This window comes from Lampetra planeri, chromosome 73 (assembly GCF_965212315.1).
Source record: "Lampetra planeri chromosome 73, kcLamPlan1.2.h2, whole genome shotgun sequence".
NCBI lineage: Eukaryota > Metazoa > Chordata > Hyperoartia > Petromyzontiformes > Petromyzontidae > Lampetra > Lampetra planeri.
The window spans coordinates 189,849-209,230 of NC_136178.1; the positions used below are offsets into that span (position 1 = coordinate 189,849).

A 19,382-nucleotide genomic window follows, 5' to 3' on the forward strand; every position below is an offset into this window, starting at 1 on the left:
CCTTGCCAGTATCAAAAAATAAAAGGTTTTACCCTCTAGATTTGAAGCTTTCGTGACTGCAAGGAATCATGCTCTTAGGTTTTTTCGGTAAAGTCACTTGATACAGTAAATCTGGCTGTGACGGTCTCACCTGATGACGGACACTTGTGTTGCCTCCGAAACGTCGTGATTTTATTTCTATTATTACTTTTATTTAGATTTTTTACCTACGTGACTTTACCGAAAAAACCTAAGAGTATAATAGGTTTTACCCGTTGTGGCAATAGAACAGGAGGTGTTAATATGTTTAAACACCAAACTGAAACCTTTTCAAGGAATCATGTCACTCCATTAACCACACACGTACTTGTGGTGAACATGCAAACAAAAACATGCTTTGGTAGAATATGATGATGCATTGTTAAAAAAAAATTGCTAAATTGTTTTCTCAAACTGCCTATTTCTCTCTCTAAAATTTACCAGGCTCTCATAGGTCCATTCGCTCTTTCTCTCCCTCGGTCGCTTCGGGGTGGATTTCCACACAACTCTCTAAAATGTACCAGTCTCGTTGGGTCTTTCAGTGACATGCAAATTTCTCTGCTCCAGCAGACCCACCTCTCTCTCTGCCCCCCCTTCTCTTTATTTAAGGCCTCGACACAGAGGCATTGGGTCTCTGTGTGTCTATGTGTGTGTCTCTCTCTGCTTGTGTGTCTGTCTGTGTCTCCGTGTCTGTGTTTCGTCTCTCAAATTTAGTTCTACCTAATGACGGTTGCTTGTGTTGCAATCGAAACGTATTTTATTATTATTTTTAAAAAACAATTATATGTGACTTTACCGAAAGAACCAAAGAGTATGATGCATCGTCTTTGAAACGGATTGATCCACACACAGAGACAGCTTTGTTTAGAGCCTCGTCTCAACCAGTGCCAGACCAGAGGATGCCAAATGGCTAACAACACAAGGACACTTCCACTATCAGGACATTTATAGCTCAGGGTGAGCAACTACATCATGAGACCTTTCTTGCCAGTTTCAAAATATAAGAATAGGTTTTACCCTTTCTGGCAATAAAACAGGAGGTCACGAAAAGTAGACATTCCCATCTTAGGAAGTCACAAGTGGACATTCCAGTCTTAGGGCTCAGACTGAGCAGACATTTATTGACACCACTTATGCTGCCGTATGAGAGACAATTAGGGCCTTGCAGCAAAAACACACAAAGTTATAGGGTTTACCAGTTTACACACTTAGTAGTAGTAGTGCTTTTGTAACCAATATCCATAATAAACGTTTCTATGGGTTATATCATGGGGACCTTTTAGCCACTATAAAAGTATGAAAAATTAAAAAAGGTGTTTACTCATTCTGGCAAGAAAACAGGTGCTAATAAATTCAAACAGAACATCGATTATATGAAGTACGGCATTAACCACATCCTAGAAGGCAGACTGAGTAGTTCTCCGTCCGTCCGGCCGACGACGCCACCCACGCTGAAGAAGAAGTTACTTTTCACCACCGACACCGCCATCGCCGCTGAAGATGTGAATGTGCACCACCGAAGCGGGCTGGCCACCGGGATGCTGGCTCATCAGGGCGGGATGGACGTCACCGCCGCCAGCACGGGCGAGATTCCTCCTCCGCTTCGCTCGGATCGCTAAGCCCGCAGCCACGATCGCCAGGACGGAGGCGACGCAGACGCCGATTACCACGTTGCGACCTTGTTTATCATGTCTGGAAACTAAAGGGCAGAAAATAAATCAATATACTATCAGTCCACACGCGCACACACACGCTTGCGTGCATTGGGTTTGCGTGACTCTTTTGTGCATTTTTGTCCTCAGGAGTGTTAACAATTTTCCGGGTCTCTGTGTGGTGAGTCTATGGGTTACTGGGTGAGTCTCTGGGTCTCTGTGAGAGTCTGTTGGTCTCTGTGTGGTGAGTCTATGAGTCTTTGTGTGATGAGTCTATGGGTCTCTGTGTGATGAGTCTATGGGTTACTGTGTGATGAGTCTATGGGTCTCTGTGAGAGTCTATGGGTCTCTGTATGGGGAGTCTACGGGGCTCTCTGTAAGTCTATGGGTCTCTCTGTAAGTATTTGGTTCTCTCTGTACGTCTATGGGTCTCTGTGTGATGAATCTATGGGTCTCTGTGTGATGAGTATATGGGTCTCTGTGTCATAAGTCTATGGGTCTTTGTGTGATGAGTCTATCGTTCTCAGTGTGATGAGTCTATGGGTCTCTGTGTGGGTCTGTGGGTCTATGTGTGAGTCTATGGGTCTCTGAGTGATTCGTCGATGGGTCTCTGTGTGATGAGTCTATGGGTCTCTGTGTGATGAGTCTATGGGTCTCTGTGTGATGAGTCTATCGTTCTCAGTGTGATGAGTCTATGGGTTTCTGTGTGATGAGTCTTTGGGTCTCTGAGTGATTCGTCTATGGGTCTCTGTCTGATGAGTCTATGTGTCTCTGTGTGGGTCTGTGGGTCTATGTGTGAGTCTATGGGTCTCTGTGTGATGAGTCATGGGTGTCTGTGTGATGAGTCTATGTGGGGCTGTGGGTTTATTTTTGAGTCTATGGGTCTCTGAGTGATACGTCTATGGGTCTCTGTGTGCTCAATCTATGGGTCTCTGTGTGATGAGTCTATGGGTCTATGTATAACTGTGTGCGTCTATGAGAGTCAATATCTCCCTCTCTCTGTGTGTTAGTCTTTGTGTGTTTGTGTCTCTGTGTCTATATGCAAGTCTATGGGTCTCTAAATGTCCGTCTATGTCTGTGTGAGTCTATAGAAGGGGAGTTTGGTGGCAGGTGACGCTTTAACGAAGTGACCCCCGACTGGTTCCCGTTGGCGCGCTGTGGTGCTCAAGACGGAGTAACAGCGACCAAGATCTCCACTCACCGAACGACGACTCTGAGACGTCTGGTGGAATGGTCTGCGAACCTGTAAAAATAAACAATAAACCCATGGGCAATCGATGTGTAACGACGCCAAAACGCGGTGTTCTAGGAGCCCTTGATTTGACGTGGCACCAACCCCTAGGCCACCCACCCCTTCGTGTGCCACATTGCCGGCCTTCATAGGTGCTATTCGCGAACAGCAACTTGCCCAAACAGTCTGTTAGAGGCTAGACGGGGGATATTAGTCTTTGTCTTTTAGGTGTGGCCGTGATAACAATGCACTGACAAAGACAAAGATCCCCCCTCACATAGCCTGAACAGATTGTTGGGGCAAGCGAGCATCTATATATAGACCGGTACAGAACACGGCGGGGTGGGTGGCCAACATCACGCCCGGCCGCCTTTGTCTCCCCAGTAGCGATGTTTACAGACCGCACCAGGTACTCATTTGATGCTGAGTCGACCTGGGAAAGACCCAGGATCGATTCAGATAATAGTCACTGGTGGTGTTGGTGGCTGCAAGTGGGAATCTAAACCCAGTTCACCGGGTTCGCAGCGCAGCGCTGACCGCTACACCACCACTCCCCACGATACACACACACACCACACACACAGACACACCAAAGACAACAACTGCCATTCGCCACTAAGTGGCGGTAATGTCCCCACGGCGCTTGTGCCAGGATATGTTCACGTTGAGGCTACGTGAAGTGTCGAACGCCCGCTTCCAGGAGGTCACGGGGCAGACCCAGGTGCCACGGGTCGACTGACTGAGATGACCGAGATGATTGGCTGATGCACCACCTGTGCCCCCTACTGTGCCAACTTCCTGTGCTTTAGCCACCCGGCGCTCAGCTCGTTGTTGTGAGCGTCGCTCACAGACACACACACAGACACACACACAGACACACCTTGTTGCTCGGGCACGATCAGTTGAACGGTGGTCTTGTTCCAAGTGCCTTCACTATCGCAGATGATTTCGCAGGTGTAGTTGCCAACGTCCTCCGGCTGCAGGTGGGCGATTGCGATGCTGGCGTTGCCCACGCTCAGATCTCCCCGCAAGGTCGCACGCTTGTCATCGCAGTGGCTATTGTTCTTGCAGTAGAGGATCTTCCGTGAGCAGATGAGGGGGTTACAAATGAGACATAACGGGGACAGGGCATTGGTGTGACAGGGACGCCTTTACTTATGAACATTCGACTTATGGACTTTCAGAGATGCGAACAAAGCGGGTCCCCCAGATGTCCAGCTGCAGCTGTTCGGACCGAGATTTGTAAGTAAAACTGCGCCGCGCGATAGATGGTGGTGGCATCTACATCTGTAGAACGTAAAAAACCAGTGGCATCTACAACTGCAGAACATGAAGAACCAGTGGCATCTACATCTGCAGAAAGTAAAGAACCAGTGGCATCTACATCTGCAGAACGTGAAGAACCAGTGGCATCTACATCTGCAGAACATGAAGAACCAGTGTAATCTACATCTACAGAACATGAAGAACCAGTAGCATCTACATCTGCAGAACATGAAGAACCAGTGGCATCCACATCTGCAAAACGTGAATAACCAGTGGCATCTACATCTGCAGAACATGAAGAACCAGTGTCATCCACATCTCAAAACGTGAAGAACCAGTGGCATCTACATCTGCAGAACATGAAGAACCAGTGGCATCTACATCTGTAGAACATGAAGAACCAGTGGCATCTACATCTGTAGAACATGAAGAACCAGTGGCATCTACATCTGCAGAACATGAAGAACCAGTGGCATCTACATCTGCAGAACGTGAAGAACCAGTGGCATCTACATCTGCAGAACATGAAGAACCAGTGTAATCTACATCTACAGAACATGAAGAACCAGTAGCATCTACATCTACAGAATGTGAAGAAACAGTGGCATCTACATCTGCAGAAGGTGAAGAACCAGTGTAATCTACATCTACAGAATGTGAAGAACCAGTGGCATCTACATCTGCAGAAAGTGAAAAACCAGTGGCATCTACATCTGCAGAACGTGAAGAACCAGTGGCATCTACATCTGCATAACATGAAGAACCAGTGGCATCTACCTCTGCAGAACCAGAAAAACTGGTGGCATCTACATCTGTAGAACGTAAAAAACCAGTGGCATCTACATCTACAGAACGTGAATAACCAGTGGCATCTACCTCTGCAGAACATGAAGAACCAGTGGCATCTACATCTGCAGAACTAGAAAAACTGGTGGCATCTACATCTATAGAACGTAAAAAACCAGTGGCATCTACATCTGCAGAACATGAAGAACCAGTGGCATCCACATCTGCAAAACGTGAATAACCAGTGGCATCTACATCTGCAGAACATGAAGAACCAGTGTCATCCACATCTCAAAACGTGAAGAACCAGTGGCATCTACATCTGCAGAACATGAAGAACCAGTGGCATCTACATCTGTAGAACATGAAGAACCAGTGGCATCTACATCTGTAGAAGATGAAGAACCAGTGGCATCTACATCTGCAGAACATGAAGAACCAGTGGCATCTACATCTGCAGAACGTGAAGAACCAGTGGCATCTACATCTGCAGAACATGAAGAACCAGTGTAATCTACATCTACAGAACATGAAGAACCAGTAGCATCTACATCTACAGAATGTGAAGAAACAGTGGCATCTACATCTGCAGAAGGTGAAGAACCAGTGGCATCTACATCTGCAGAAAGTGAAGAACCAGTGGCATCTACATCTGCAGAACATGAAGAACCAGTGGCATCTACATCTGTAGAACATGAAGAACCAGTGGCATCTACATCTGTAGAACATGAAGAACCAGTGGCATCTACATCTGCAGAACATGAAGAACCAGTGGCATCTACATCTGTAGAACATGAAGAACCAGTGGCATCTACATCTGCAGAACATGAATAACCAGTGGCATCTACATCTGTAGAACATGAAGAACCAGTGGCATTTACATCTGTAGAACATGAAGAACCAGTGGCATCTACATCTGCAGAACATGAAGAACCAGTGGCATCTACATCTGCAGAACATGAAGAACCAGTGGCATCTACATCTGCAGAACATGAAGAACCAGTGGCATCTACATCTGTAGAACATGAAGAACCAGTGGCATCTACATCTGCAGAACATGAATAACCAGTGGCATCTACATCTGTAGAACATGAAGAACCAGTGGCATCTACATCTGCAGAACATGAATAACCAGTGGCATCTACAAGAGATTATACAACTTTTTAAGCTATTCCCCGTGTTTAGTGTACACGTCGTACAACACGTTTGGAATCGGCCAAGACGAAGAAGCAGTCTTCACTGCTTCTTCTTATACGATTTCCCACCGAGGGGCGGGTTTCTGTGGGATCACACGCGTCCCACAGCCCCCCTTCCCTCAGAAAGCCTGGCCAGAGATGACACGATCACCAGCACCGGTAAGTATTTTACGTCGGACGGTTTGGTGTGTGTGTGCATCAATACCACCACCACACATGCACACAAAATCCTGCTCGGTTTCATAACAACCCCCCCCCCCCCCCCATGGCTTTTCTGTCTTACCGGGATGTAGTCGTTCAGCTTCCACAGCACTCTGATCACATTGTTGGCTTTGCGCGGCTCAAAGTAGCAGGGCAGCGTCACGTTGGACCCCAGTGTCGCGGATTCGTTGAAGTGGGCGTCGTGGGCCCAGATGGTGGAGACCAGCACCACGGTCACTGAGCGAGGGGCACATGCAGCACAAACCAAGACAAATATCCCCCGTGTAGCCTTAAACGGAATGTTGGGGCAAGTGCTGTTAGCACCTATAAAGGCCGGCATGGCACACGAGGGGGCGGGTGGCCATCACCACGCCCGGCAGCCTTTGTCTTCCCAGTGGCGATGTTAACACATCGAACCAGGTGCTAATTTGAGGCTGAGTCGACCTAGGGGAGGCCCAGGACCGGTTCAGATAATCGTCACTGGTGTTGGCCGTGAGCGGGAATCGAAGCCGCGTCGCCGGGTTCGTAGCGCAGCGCGATAACCACTACACTACCGCTCCCCACACACACACACAAACACGTGCGCGTCCATAGGTACACGTACACGCGCTTGCTGCAGACACACACAACTTTCAGGATGCGTGCGGCAGTTAACAACTGAAATAATAAGGTAGCAATGCTGCGCGAAGAACGCCTTAGACCTGCAACACATTTGTATTTCACTTTACCCGCGATCAGCAGGCACACTCCGTTACGCTTCCGCACACAGGTCACATGACTGATGTGACGTCACAGCTCACTTGCCGTGCCAAATATATGCATTATTGCGCCCCCCCCCTCTCCCAAAAAAATATACAAAAGTCTATTTTTATATTTTTTGCATGGTGCACAGTCTGGAAAGTACCCACATGGCAAATTTCAAGTTTGTTGCATGTCGGGAAGTACGCTAAACATTTTGAACAGACACACATAATCACAAATTTGCCTTTTATATATAGATAGCAGAGGTCGAAAACGGGTTTTGATTCCTTACCCGTACCCGGCCGCACCAGGGTCGCAAACGGGTACCCGTACCCAGCCGGGTACGGGTAGCCGGGTATCGGGTAGGGTACGGGTATCGGGTACCCGGTTGCGACCTCTGATAGATGATGATGTGAAACACATTCCGTTCTTCTTCCCCGTGGGTGGGTGTCGACAACGAGCCCTCCTCCCTGGCTCTACCAGGAGGTGGCGGTACAGCAGAGTATGCGGCCTCATCTCCATCCCATGGGGCACCTCTTTTTCCAGTATCAATATATACGAATAGGTTTTACCCTTTCTTCATAATCAACGTTTTTGGGTTATATCACGTTATTTATAAATGTGTCGTAACCCTCCACCACCCGACACGGCCAATCAGCAAAAAAGTGTCACGTTGACAAAAGACAAATAGTTCACTACTTTAGCCCACCGGTGTGTTGAAGCGTGAAACCACAATATTTACAATTTTATAAGTAACGCGATCTAAACCCAAAAACGTTTGTTTATGAATAATATCGGTCGCGAAAGCCTACGTGTTAAAGTTTACCCTTTCTGTTAAATTGTTAAAACACAAAACTGAAACATTTTGCCAGGAATCGTGTCTGGATTAACCACACACATACTGGTAGTGAACATACAAACAAAACATGCTCTGGTAGTATATGATGATGATACATTGTCTTTGAAGCTGATTGCCCCACACCAGAGACAGCTTTCTTTAGAGTCTCGTCTCATGTTGTAGCTGCTAACCCCGAGCTCTCAATCTCCTGATTGTGGCATTGCCTGTGTGCTGTTCGCCTTTTGGCGTCCTCTGGTCTAACACTGTGGGTTTCTGTGGGTCTCTGTGAGTATGGATTTCGATAAGTATGGGTCTCTGTGGGTTTATATGGATCTCTGTGAGTATGGATTTCGATAAGTATGGGTCTCTGTGGGTTTATATGGATCTCTGTGAGTATGGATTTCGATAAGTATGGATCTCTGTGGGTTTAAGTGGGTCTCTGGATCTATGTGGGTCTCTGTGAGTATGGGTCTCTGTGGATCTATATGGATCTATGTGAGTATGGATTTCGATAAGTATGGGTCTCTGTGGGTTTATGTGGGTCTTTATAGATCTCTGTGAGTCTCGGCCACCCACCCCCCCTCGTGTACCACCAGTGCCTTCCGTCATAGGTGCTGCTACTCGCTGACAGGACTTGCCCCCTAACAGTGTGTTGTTAAAGGCTGTACGGGGCACCTTTGTCTGTACTGTGGGGAAACCCCACGATGTATTTGTGAGCGGGGTAATCCCGGGGTGAAGGTCTTTCGGGATATGACCTCGCCTCCAGGCAAGTGCGTGTACAAGGTGGCCAGGGAGATGTTGACTACCTCGCCTGGTGTACAGGAGGTCCTGGGTTTGAACCCCACCCTGTCGATGCCTGCTGCTGTGTATGGGGCCGTGCATAAATGACGTCACGCGATTTTGGCCGATTTTTGAACCCCCCTCCTTCGTCCCCTCGTCACACGGCGTCACAAAAAGTCAGACCCCCCTCAAATATGACGTCATAAAGCTCAACCCCCCCCCCCCAAAAGCATATTTCTATTTAGAAAATAAAACATGCTTCAAATCACTTTCAACTATTGTCATTGTAGTGCATATTTAATGTGGCGCTGCGCTTTTATTAAAAAGGAGGCGTTGGAAAGCTGAAATTTAGCATAAAGTTCACTTGAAAATATTCAACGTCTAACTAAAACTGCAGATGTTCAGAATATTATGTTGAAATTATGTTATAATTGTAAAATATTAAAAATAATTATAACTATAAAAACATACTTTAAATTTTGTAGTAGTACGAAGCAAAACGGAGAGTACAATTATAACAATCACAAATTCATACCTCAGAATCATTAAAATAAAATTGTTTAACAAAAATCATTTTAAAAAATTACAAAATTTATGCTTCTCCATTCTCCCATGGAGAAGCAAAATGCTCCTTCATGGAAAAAATAAAAGGTGACCTTAGTAAATTTTAATAATCAAATAGTTAATAATGAAAATTCATCAAAATTAGTGTTGTTATAACAACTCTATTGTTTATATTTATTTAAAGTTGCGCATTTTGATGCGACGCCACATTTTTCAACCCCCCCCCCCTCGTCACACATCGTCACAAATGTCTGACCTCCCTCCCCCCCTAGGTGTGTGACGTCATTTATGGCCGGCCCATATGTGGAGCCTGCGTCTCTCTCATCATCACGGTGGCTATGAGATGTTGACTACCTCGTGGGTTCCATCTCGACCCTGACGATGCCTGCTGCTGTATATGTGGAGTCTGCGTCTCTCTCATCATCATCATCATCACCACGGTGGCTGGAGATGTTGGCTACCTCGCCTGATACACAGGAGGTCGTGGGTTCGATCCCGCACCATATTTGTAGACACACTCACCACTCACCATTCACACTCACCACTCACCATTCACACTCACCGCTCACCATTCACACTCACCGCTCACCATTCACACTCACCGCTCACCATTCACACTACCCGCTCACCATTCACACTCACCACTCACCATTCACACTCACCAGACACACTCACCATTCACACTCACCACTTACCATTCACACTCACCACTCACCATTCACACTCACCGCTCACCATTCATACTCACCGCTCACCAGACACACCACTCACCATTCACACTCACCACTCACCATTCACACTCACCACTCACCAGACACACTCACCACTCACCATTCACACTCACCACTTACCATTCACACTCACCACTCACCAGACACACTCACCATTCACACTCACCACTTACCATTCACACTCACCACTCACCAGACACACTCACCATTCACACTCACCGCTCACCAGACACACTCACCACTCACCATTCACACTCACCGCTCACCATTCACACTCGCCGCTCACCATTCAAACTCACTACTCACCATTCACACTCACCACTTACCATTCACACTCACCACTCACCAGACAAACTCACCATTCACACTCACCGCTCACCATTCACACTCACCACTCACCATTCACACTCACCACTCACCATTCACACTCACCGCTCACCAGACACACTCAACACTTACCATTCACACTCACCACTCACCAGACACACTCACCATTCACACTCACCGCTCACCATTCAAACTCACCACTCACCATTCACACTCACCGCTCACCATTCACACTCACCACTCACCATTCACACTCACCACTCACCATTCACACTCACCGCTCACCAGACACACTCAACACTCACCGGACACACCACTCACCATTCACACTCACCGCTCACCATTCACACTCACCACTTACCATTCACACTCACCACTCACCATTCACACTCACCGCTCACCAGACACACTCAACACTCACCGGACACACCACTCACCATTCACACTCACCGCTCACCAGACACCACTCACCATTCACACTCACCGCTCACCAGACACACTCACCGCTCACCAGACACACTCACCATTCACACTCACCGCTCACCATTCAAACTCACCACTCACCATTCACACTCACCATTCACACTCACCATTCACACTCACCACTCACCATTCACACTCACCGCTCACCAGACACACTCACCACTCACCGGACACACCACTCACCATTCACACTCACCGCTCACCAGACACACTCACCGCTCACACTCACCGCTCACACTCACCGCTCACCATTCACACTCACCACTCACCATTCACACTCACCACTCACCATTCACACTCACCGCTCACCAGACACCACTCACCATTCACACTCACCGCTCACCAGACACACTCACCGCTCACCAGACACACTCACCGCTCACACTCACCGCTCACCAGACACACTCACCGCTCACACTCACCGCTCACACTCACCGCTCACCATTCACACTCACCGCTCACCATTCACACTCACCGCTCACCATTCACACTCACCGCTCACCATTCACACTACCCGCTCACCATTCACACTCACCACTCACCATTCACACTCACCAGACACACTCACCATTCACACTCACCACTTACCATTCACACTCACCACTCACCATTCACACTCACCGCTCACCATTCATACTCACCGCTCACCAGACACACCACTCACCATTCACACTCACCACTCACCATTCACACTCACCACTCACCAGACACACTCACCACTCACCATTCACACTCACCACTTACCATTCACACTCACCACTCACCAGACACACTCACCATTCACACTCACCACTTACCATTCACACTCACCACTCACCAGACACACTCACCATTCACACTCACCGCTCACCAGACACACTCACCACTCACCATTCACACTCACCGCTCACCATTCACACTCGCCGCTCACCATTCAAACTCACTACTCACCATTCACACTCACCACTTACCATTCACACTCACCACTCACCAGACAAACTCACCATTCACACTCACCGCTCACCATTCACACTCACCACTCACCATTCACACTCACCACTCACCATTCACACTCACCACTCACCATTCACACTCAACACTTACCATTCACACTCACCACTCACCAGACACACTCACCATTCACACTCACCGCTCACCATTCAAACTCACCACTCACCATTCACACTCACCGCTCACCATTCACACTCACCACTCACCATTCACACTCACCACTCACCATTCACACTCACCGCTCACCAGACACACTCAACACTCACCGGACACACCACTCACCATTCACACTCACCGCTCACCATTCACACTCACCACTCACCATTCACACTCACCACTCACCATTCACACTCACCGCTCACCAGACACACTCAACACTCACCGGACACACCACTCACCATTCACACTCACCGCTCACCAGACACCACTCACCATTCACACTCACCGCTCACCAGACACACTCACCGCTCACCAGACACACTCACCATTCACACTCACCGCTCACCATTCAAACTCACCACTCACCATTCACACTCACCATTCACACTCACCATTCACACTCACCGCTCACCAGACACACTCACCACTCACCGGACACACCACTCACCATTCACACTCACCGCTCACCAGACACACTCACCGCTCACACTCACCGCTCACACTCACCGCTCACCATTCACACTCACCACTCACCATTCACACTCACCACTCACCATTCACACTCACCGCTCACCAGACACCACTCACCATTCACACTCACCGCTCACCAGACACACTCACCGCTCACCAGACACACTCACCGCTCACACTCACCGCTCACCAGACACACTCACCGCTCACACTCACCGCTCACCAGACACACTCACCGCTCACACTCACCGCTCACACTCACCGCTCACCATTCACACTCACCACTCACCAGACACACTCACCATTCACACTCACCGCTCACCATACAAACTCACCACTCACCATTCACACTGACCGCTCACCATTCACACTCACCACTCACCATTCACACTCACCACTCACCATTCACACTCACCGCTCACCATTCACACTCACCGCTCACACTCACCGCTCACCAGACACACTCACCGCTCACCAGACACCACTCACCATTCACACTCACCGCTCACCATTCACACTCACCACTCACCATTCACACTCACCGCTCACCATTCACACTCACCGCTCACCATTCACACTCACCACTCACCTGCGAGCGTGGCCGGCCACGCCATGTCGCCCCCTCGTCACTCACGTGGCGCTGCTGCTGCTGCTGCTGCAGTCGCCGCAGTCTTCATGGGCAGCAGCGGCAGCTGCAGCAGGAGGCGCGTTCGGACGGTCCCCAGATGCTCCGCGGGCATTTGCAGCAGTCGCAGCAGCTGTAGCAGCAGTGACAACAGCAGCAGTGGCAGTAGTAGTAGCAGCTCTAGCAGCAGTAGTAGTAGCAGCTGTAGCAGCAGTGACAGCAGTGACAGCAGCTGTAGCAGCAATAAAAGCAGCAGTAGTAGCAGCTGTTGCAGCAGTAGTAGTAGCAGCTGTAGCAGCTGTAGTAGTAGCAGCTGTAGCAGTAGTAGCAGCTGTAACAGTAGTAGCAGCAGTGGCAGTAGTAGTAGTAGCAGCTGTAGCAGTAGTAGCAGCAGCTGTAGCAGCTGTTGCAGCAGGAATAGTAGCAGCAGTAGTAGCTGTAGCAGCAGTAGTAGCAGCAGTGGCAGCAGTGACAGCAGCTGTAGCAGCAGCAGTGGTAGCAGCTGTTGCAGCAGTAGTAGTAGCAGCTGTAGTAGTGGCAGCTGTAACAGCTGTTGCAGCAGGAATAGTAGCAGCTGTAGCAGCAATAGTAGTAGCAGCAGTAGTAGCTGTAGCAGCTGTAGCAGCACTGATAACAGCAGTGGCAGCTGTTATAGCAGTATCAGTGTTTCTCTGTGTGCGTCTCTGTGTGTGTCTCTCTCTGTGTGTGTCTCTCTGTGTATCTGTGTCTGTGTGTATCTCTCTGTCTCTGTGTGTGTCTCTCGCTCTGTGTCTCTCTCGCTGTGTCTGTGTCTCTGTCTGTGTGTCTGTATGTGTGTGTCTCTCTCTGTCTCCCTTTCGGTATGTGTGTGTCTTTGTGTGTCTCTATGTGTGTGTCTCTCTCTGCGTATTTCTCTGCCTCTCTCTTTCAGTGTGTGGGTGTCTCCGTGTGTCTCCCTTTGTCTCTCTCTCTGTCTCTCTTTCGGTATATGTGTGTCTTTGTGTGTCTGTGTGTGTGTATCTCTCTCTGTCTCTCTCTTTCAGTGTGTGTGTCTCTCTGTCTCTCTCTCTATGTATCTATGTGTGTGTCTCTCACTCTCTCTTTCCGTGTCTCTCTCTCTCTGCGTGTCTACCTCTCGATCTGTCAGCGCGCTGACACCTGCACCACGAACCTTTCTCCGTGCACGGCCGTGACAGCAGTGAGCTCCACCGCTGTTTATAAACTCATCGCCCAACGCCCCTAGTTCACTCGAAACCCCGATGTGGGTTCCTCTTTATTTCGCTCTATCTCCACCCCCTCGCTATAAAAGAACTTGGGTTGTGGTACAATCCGTCTGGTGATGCCAGCGGACCGAGTGGGCGCAACATCGACAAAGCGCTTGGCAGATCATCAAATTCCAAACGCAGTGTAGACATCAAGATTCTAATATTTATTGGGGGGGCATATCCTCAATATATATAATAATCACGGCCATCCCCCCAATATTCAAATATGCTCAAAATGTCCCCCCCCCCCCAATATATTGCTGTATAGATTTATGTTTATATGATTGTGGTTATGGTTGCACATTATTCATCCCTAATCTCTGCCGTTACATACAATGAAACGAGAAAAGGTAAAGAAGAAAAACACATGATAATTGTTTTTTTACCCTTCTATCTGGCAACAAAACTGACACCTTTTTTTACAAGGAGTCATGTTTGCATAGACCACAATACCTGCAGTCATAATGCAAACAGATAGAAGGTTAAAAAAACAATTATCATATTTTTTACTGGAAAATGAGGTTCCAATGGTGGAAGAAAAAAACAGTGCAATGTAATACAATACACTATTAGACATTTTTGTAAAACATAAATAAAAAGTCCATCCCATGTGTTAGTGAATTTTTTAAATATTTTAGGCAGGAAATGGCAGGAAATTAGTTTTAAAATTTAACTTTTTTTCTGGGGGGGGGGGGGGGGGCAGACACCCTGGAAGATTTGGTCCCCCCAATATTGACTCCGTGACTACGGCCTTGGTCTATATATATTTTTTACTGGTAGGAACGAAGTGAACCAGCCTACAATAGATTATATCGTCCGTCCGTCCGATGTCCGATTAGGTGTAGCAACATCGCCCCCTACTGCAAACACTTGGCAGGACCCTACAAAAACCTTTTGACTCAGTGAGGCTTTCCTGGCTAAACAAGTGTAACATTCTCTTATAATTCCCTGAGATAGTTTTTGCTTGACGCTGTCTGTGGTAACGACTCATTCTGTTGTGGTTACATCATCAGTCGCAGTAACGGCGAACGTTCACTCACCTATCCACTCACCCATTATATCACCCACTCACTCTTTCAATCACCCATTCACTCACTCATTCACTCACTCACCCAGTCAATCACCCACTCACTCATTCACTCGCTCACACATTCAGTTATGCACTCACTCATTCACTCACTCATTCACTCACCCATTCAATCACCCATTTTATCACCCATCCACTCATTCACTCACCCATTCACTCATTCATTCACTCACTCACCCAGTCAATCACCCACTCACTCATTAAATCACCCACTCACTCCTTCAATCACCCATTCACTCGCTCACCCATTCACTCATGCACTCACCCATTTAATCATCCATTGTATCACCCATCCACTCATTCACTCACCCATTCACTCACTCACTCATTCACTCACTCACCCAGTCAATCACCCACCCAATCATTCACTCATCCAATCAATCACCCACTCACTCTCTCACTCACTCACTCGTTCACTCACCAATTAAAACACCCACTCACTCATCCACTCACTCATCCACCCACTCACCCGCTCACTCGCAACATTTACTGTGCTGCACGTGTGAATGCATCCACGCGTTAACCATTTGCCCCTCCTGTACTTTGACCATCGCTGTGTCTTGGAACAGCTCCATTCGTGACGGCACGAAGTAGTGGTTACATCATCGTCGTCATCATCAGCAGCAGCAGCAACAGGGAACCCGGTCACCCCCCCCCCCTGCTCACGCTCCACTTCCTCCACCCCCCTATTCACTAGCTCATACACTTACCCATTCACTCACCAAACTACTCACTCACCCATCCACTCATTCACTCACCCATCCACATACATACTCACCGAGCCACTCATTAACTGACTCGCCCACTCACTTATTCGCTCACTTACCGACTCACTCAATCACTCACTCATTCATTCATTCACGCACTCATCCGCTTACTCATTCACTCTCACCCACTCACTCATTCACTCATCCATTCAATCCTTAACCCATTCACTCACCGCTATAAATATCCACGTGATTATGATGGTATCAGACACTTGGCTGAGTTGATATCATTTGTGATGCCCAGGTCGCTTTTGAAAAATAGCGACACAGCTCAGTAGGGCCTTACACTTATTAAATTAAACATAGTTTAGGAAACTTATAGATCTATATGGGTCTCTGTGGGTATCTATCTGTCTCTATGGGTCTCTATGGGTCTCTATAGGTCACTATGGATCTCTGTGGGTCGCTGTGGGTCACTATGGATGTCTATGGATCTCTATCAGTCACTATGAATCTCTATGGCTCTTTATGAATATCTATGGGTCTCTATGCGTCTCTACGGGTCTCCGTGTCGATATGGGTCTTCATATCTACGGCAAATATCTCCGCACTGGGAACCTTAAACACCTCGTAAAATAAAGCGAATTTTAGTCGTGTGCAGGACTTCATGCCATCAGAGCTGCGATTACAATCACCCCCCCCCACTCCTCCTCTTCCCCCTCCTCCACTGGTTTCGAATCCCCGACTCGCCACGCCGCAGTTTCACTTCTCACCGCCAAGCCCCGAGTTGCGGTTTCACAACCGCGAGCTGTTGATTTGCTACGGCTCATTAACAACGTGTGGTTTTGGGGGACGAGACCACGATAGCTCCTCGATATGGGGCGGTGGTGGTGGTGGCGGTGGTGGTGGCGATCACTCGCGGAGCCAGTGGGGGGTGTGGGGTGGGGTGGCACGTGCCCCCCCCACTGATCCGATCGATATGAGGGATTTCGATCGGATCATTGGGGTTTATTAGTAAAGCCAGTATGTGGGCGGGTGAGTGATTGAGTGAGTGGATGGGTGAGTGAGTGAGCGGATGGGTGAGTGAATGAGTGGGTGAATGAGTGAGTGAGTGGGTGAGTGAGTGGATGGGTGAGTGAATGAGTGAGTGGGTGAGTGAGTGGATGGGTGAGTGAATGGGTGAGTGGATGAGTGAGAGGATGGGTGAGTGAGTGAGCGGATGGGTGAGTGAGTGAGTGAGTGGATGGGTGAGTGGGTGAGTGAATGGGTGAATGAGTGAGTGGATGAGTGAGTGGATGGGTGAGTGAGTGGATGGGTGAGTGAATGAGTGAGTGAGTAAGTGGATGGGTGAGTGAGTGAGTGAGTGGATGGGTGAGTGAATGAGTGAGTGGGTGAGTGAATGGATGGGTGAGTGCATGGGTGAGTGGATGAGTGAGAGGATGGGTGAGTGAATGAGTAAGTGAACGAGCGAGAGAATGAGCGAGTGAATGAGTGAACGAGTGAGTGGAGTCGATGAACAACTGCTCGTCTTTCTAATGCTGCCCCTCGCTGCCCCCACCTTCACATTACCCCCCTCCACCGCCACGAGTCGAGGTCACCATTGACCCCCATCTGTCCTGCACAGCAGCGACGAGGAATCCCACTCCCCCACGGAATCCCCGTGGGGAGTGATGGAGGGGGTGGAACGTGAACAGGGTGGGTGACCGGGTTCCCCGTTGCTCCTGCTGATGATGACGATGACGACGATGATGTAACCACGACTTGGTGCCGTTACAAATGGAGCTGTTCCAAGACACAGCGATGGTCAAAGTACAGGGGGGGGGGTGGGGAGGGGCAAATGGTTAACGCGTGGAAGCAGTGACACGCGCAACGCAGTAAATGAGCGAGTGGGTGGATAAGCGGGCGGGTGAGCGGTTGGGTGAGTGGGTGAGCGGTTTGGTGAGTGGGTGAGTGAGTGGGTGAGCGAGTGGGCGATTGAGCGGGTGAGTGAGTGAGTGGGTGAGTGAGCGGGCGAGTGGGTGAGTGGGTGAGCGGTTGGGTGAGTGAGCGGGCGAGTGGGTGAGTGAGTGGGCGGGTGGGTGGGCGGGTGAGCGGTTGGGTGAGTGGGTGAGCGAGTGGGCGAGTGAGCGGGCAAGTGGGTAGGTGTGCATGCGAGTGGGCAGGTGAGCGGTTGGGTGAGTGAGTGGGTGAGTGAGCGGGCGAGTGGGTGAGTGAGTGGGTGAGTGAGCGGGCGAGTGGGTGAGTGAGCGGGCGAGTGGGTGAGTGAGCGGGCGAGTGGGTGAGTGAGTGAGTGAGTGGGCGGGTGGGTGAGCGGTTGGGTGAGTGGGTGAGCGAGTGGGCGAGTGAGCGGGCAAGTGGCTAGGTGAGTGGGTGGGTGAGCGAGTGGGTGAGTGAGCGGGCGAGTGGGTGAGTGAGTGGGTGAGTGAGCGGGCGAGTGGGTGAGTGAGCGGGCGAGTGGGTGAGTGAGCGGGCGAGTGGGTGAGTGAGTGAGTGAGTGGGCGGGTGGGTGAGCGGTTGGGTGAGTGGGTGAGCGAGTGGGCGAGTGAGCGGGCAAGTGGCTAGGTGAGTGGGTGGGTGAGCGAGTGGGTGAGTGAGTGGGTGAGCGAGTGAGCGGGCGAGTGAGCGGGCGAGTCGGTAGGTGAGCATGCGAGTGGGCAGGTGAGCGGCTGGGTGAGTGAGTGGGTGAGTGGATGGGTGAGTGAATGAGTGAGTGGGTGAGTGAATGGATGGGTGAGTGCATGGGTGAGTGGATGAGTGAGAGGATGGGTGAGTGAATGAGTAAGTGAACGAGCGAGAGAATGAGCGAGTGAATGAGTGAACGAGTGAGTGGAGTCGATGAACAACTGCTCGTCTTTCTAATGCTGCCCCTCGCTGCCCCCACCTTCACATTACCCCCCTCCACCGCCACGAGTCGAGGTCACCATTGACCCCCATCTGTCCTGCACAGCAGCGACGAGGAATCCCACTCCCCCACGGAATCCCCGTGGGGAGTGATGGAGGGGGTGGAACGTGAACAGGGTGGGTGACCGGGTTCCCCGTTGCTCCTGCTGATGATGACGATGACGACGATGATGTAACCACGACTTGGTGCCGTTACAAATGGAGCTGTTCCAAGACACAGCGATGGTCAAAGTACAGGGGGGGGGGGTGGGGGGGGGCAAATGGTTAACTCGTGGAAGCAGTGACACGCGCAACGCAGTAAATGAGCGAGTGGGTGGATAAGCGGGCGGGTGAGCGGTTGGGTGAGTGGGTGAGCGGTTTGGTGAGTGGGTGAGTGAGTGGGTG

General features: G+C 49.6%; 2 protein-coding genes across 4 annotated transcripts in view; both read right to left on the reverse strand.

Moving 5' to 3' along the window:
* Positions 1-19,382, reverse strand: part of LOC144737762 (uncharacterized) — a 164,006-nt gene that overhangs the window by 90,620 nt on the left and 54,004 nt on the right. The window lies entirely within an intron of this gene.
* LOC144737745 (uncharacterized) lies at positions 1,111-14,316 on the reverse strand. 3 transcript variants are annotated; one of them, XM_078620603.1, is made up of 6 exons: positions 14,210-14,316; positions 13,024-13,192; positions 6,433-6,587; positions 3,782-3,980; positions 2,872-2,913; positions 1,111-1,696 (listed from the first exon to the last, which is right to left on the reverse strand). In XM_078620603.1, the coding sequence occupies exons 2-6, from the start codon at positions 13,046-13,048 to the stop codon at positions 1,482-1,484; spliced, it is 636 nt and encodes a 211-aa protein (XP_078476729.1). In that variant the 5' UTR covers positions 13,049-13,192; positions 14,210-14,316; the 3' UTR covers positions 1,111-1,481. The 3 variants fall into 3 exon arrangements, with proteins under 3 accessions (XP_078476729.1, XP_078476727.1, XP_078476728.1); XM_078620601.1 differs by having other exon boundaries at positions 1,111-1,717; XM_078620602.1 differs by having other exon boundaries at positions 1,111-1,717; positions 14,171-14,259.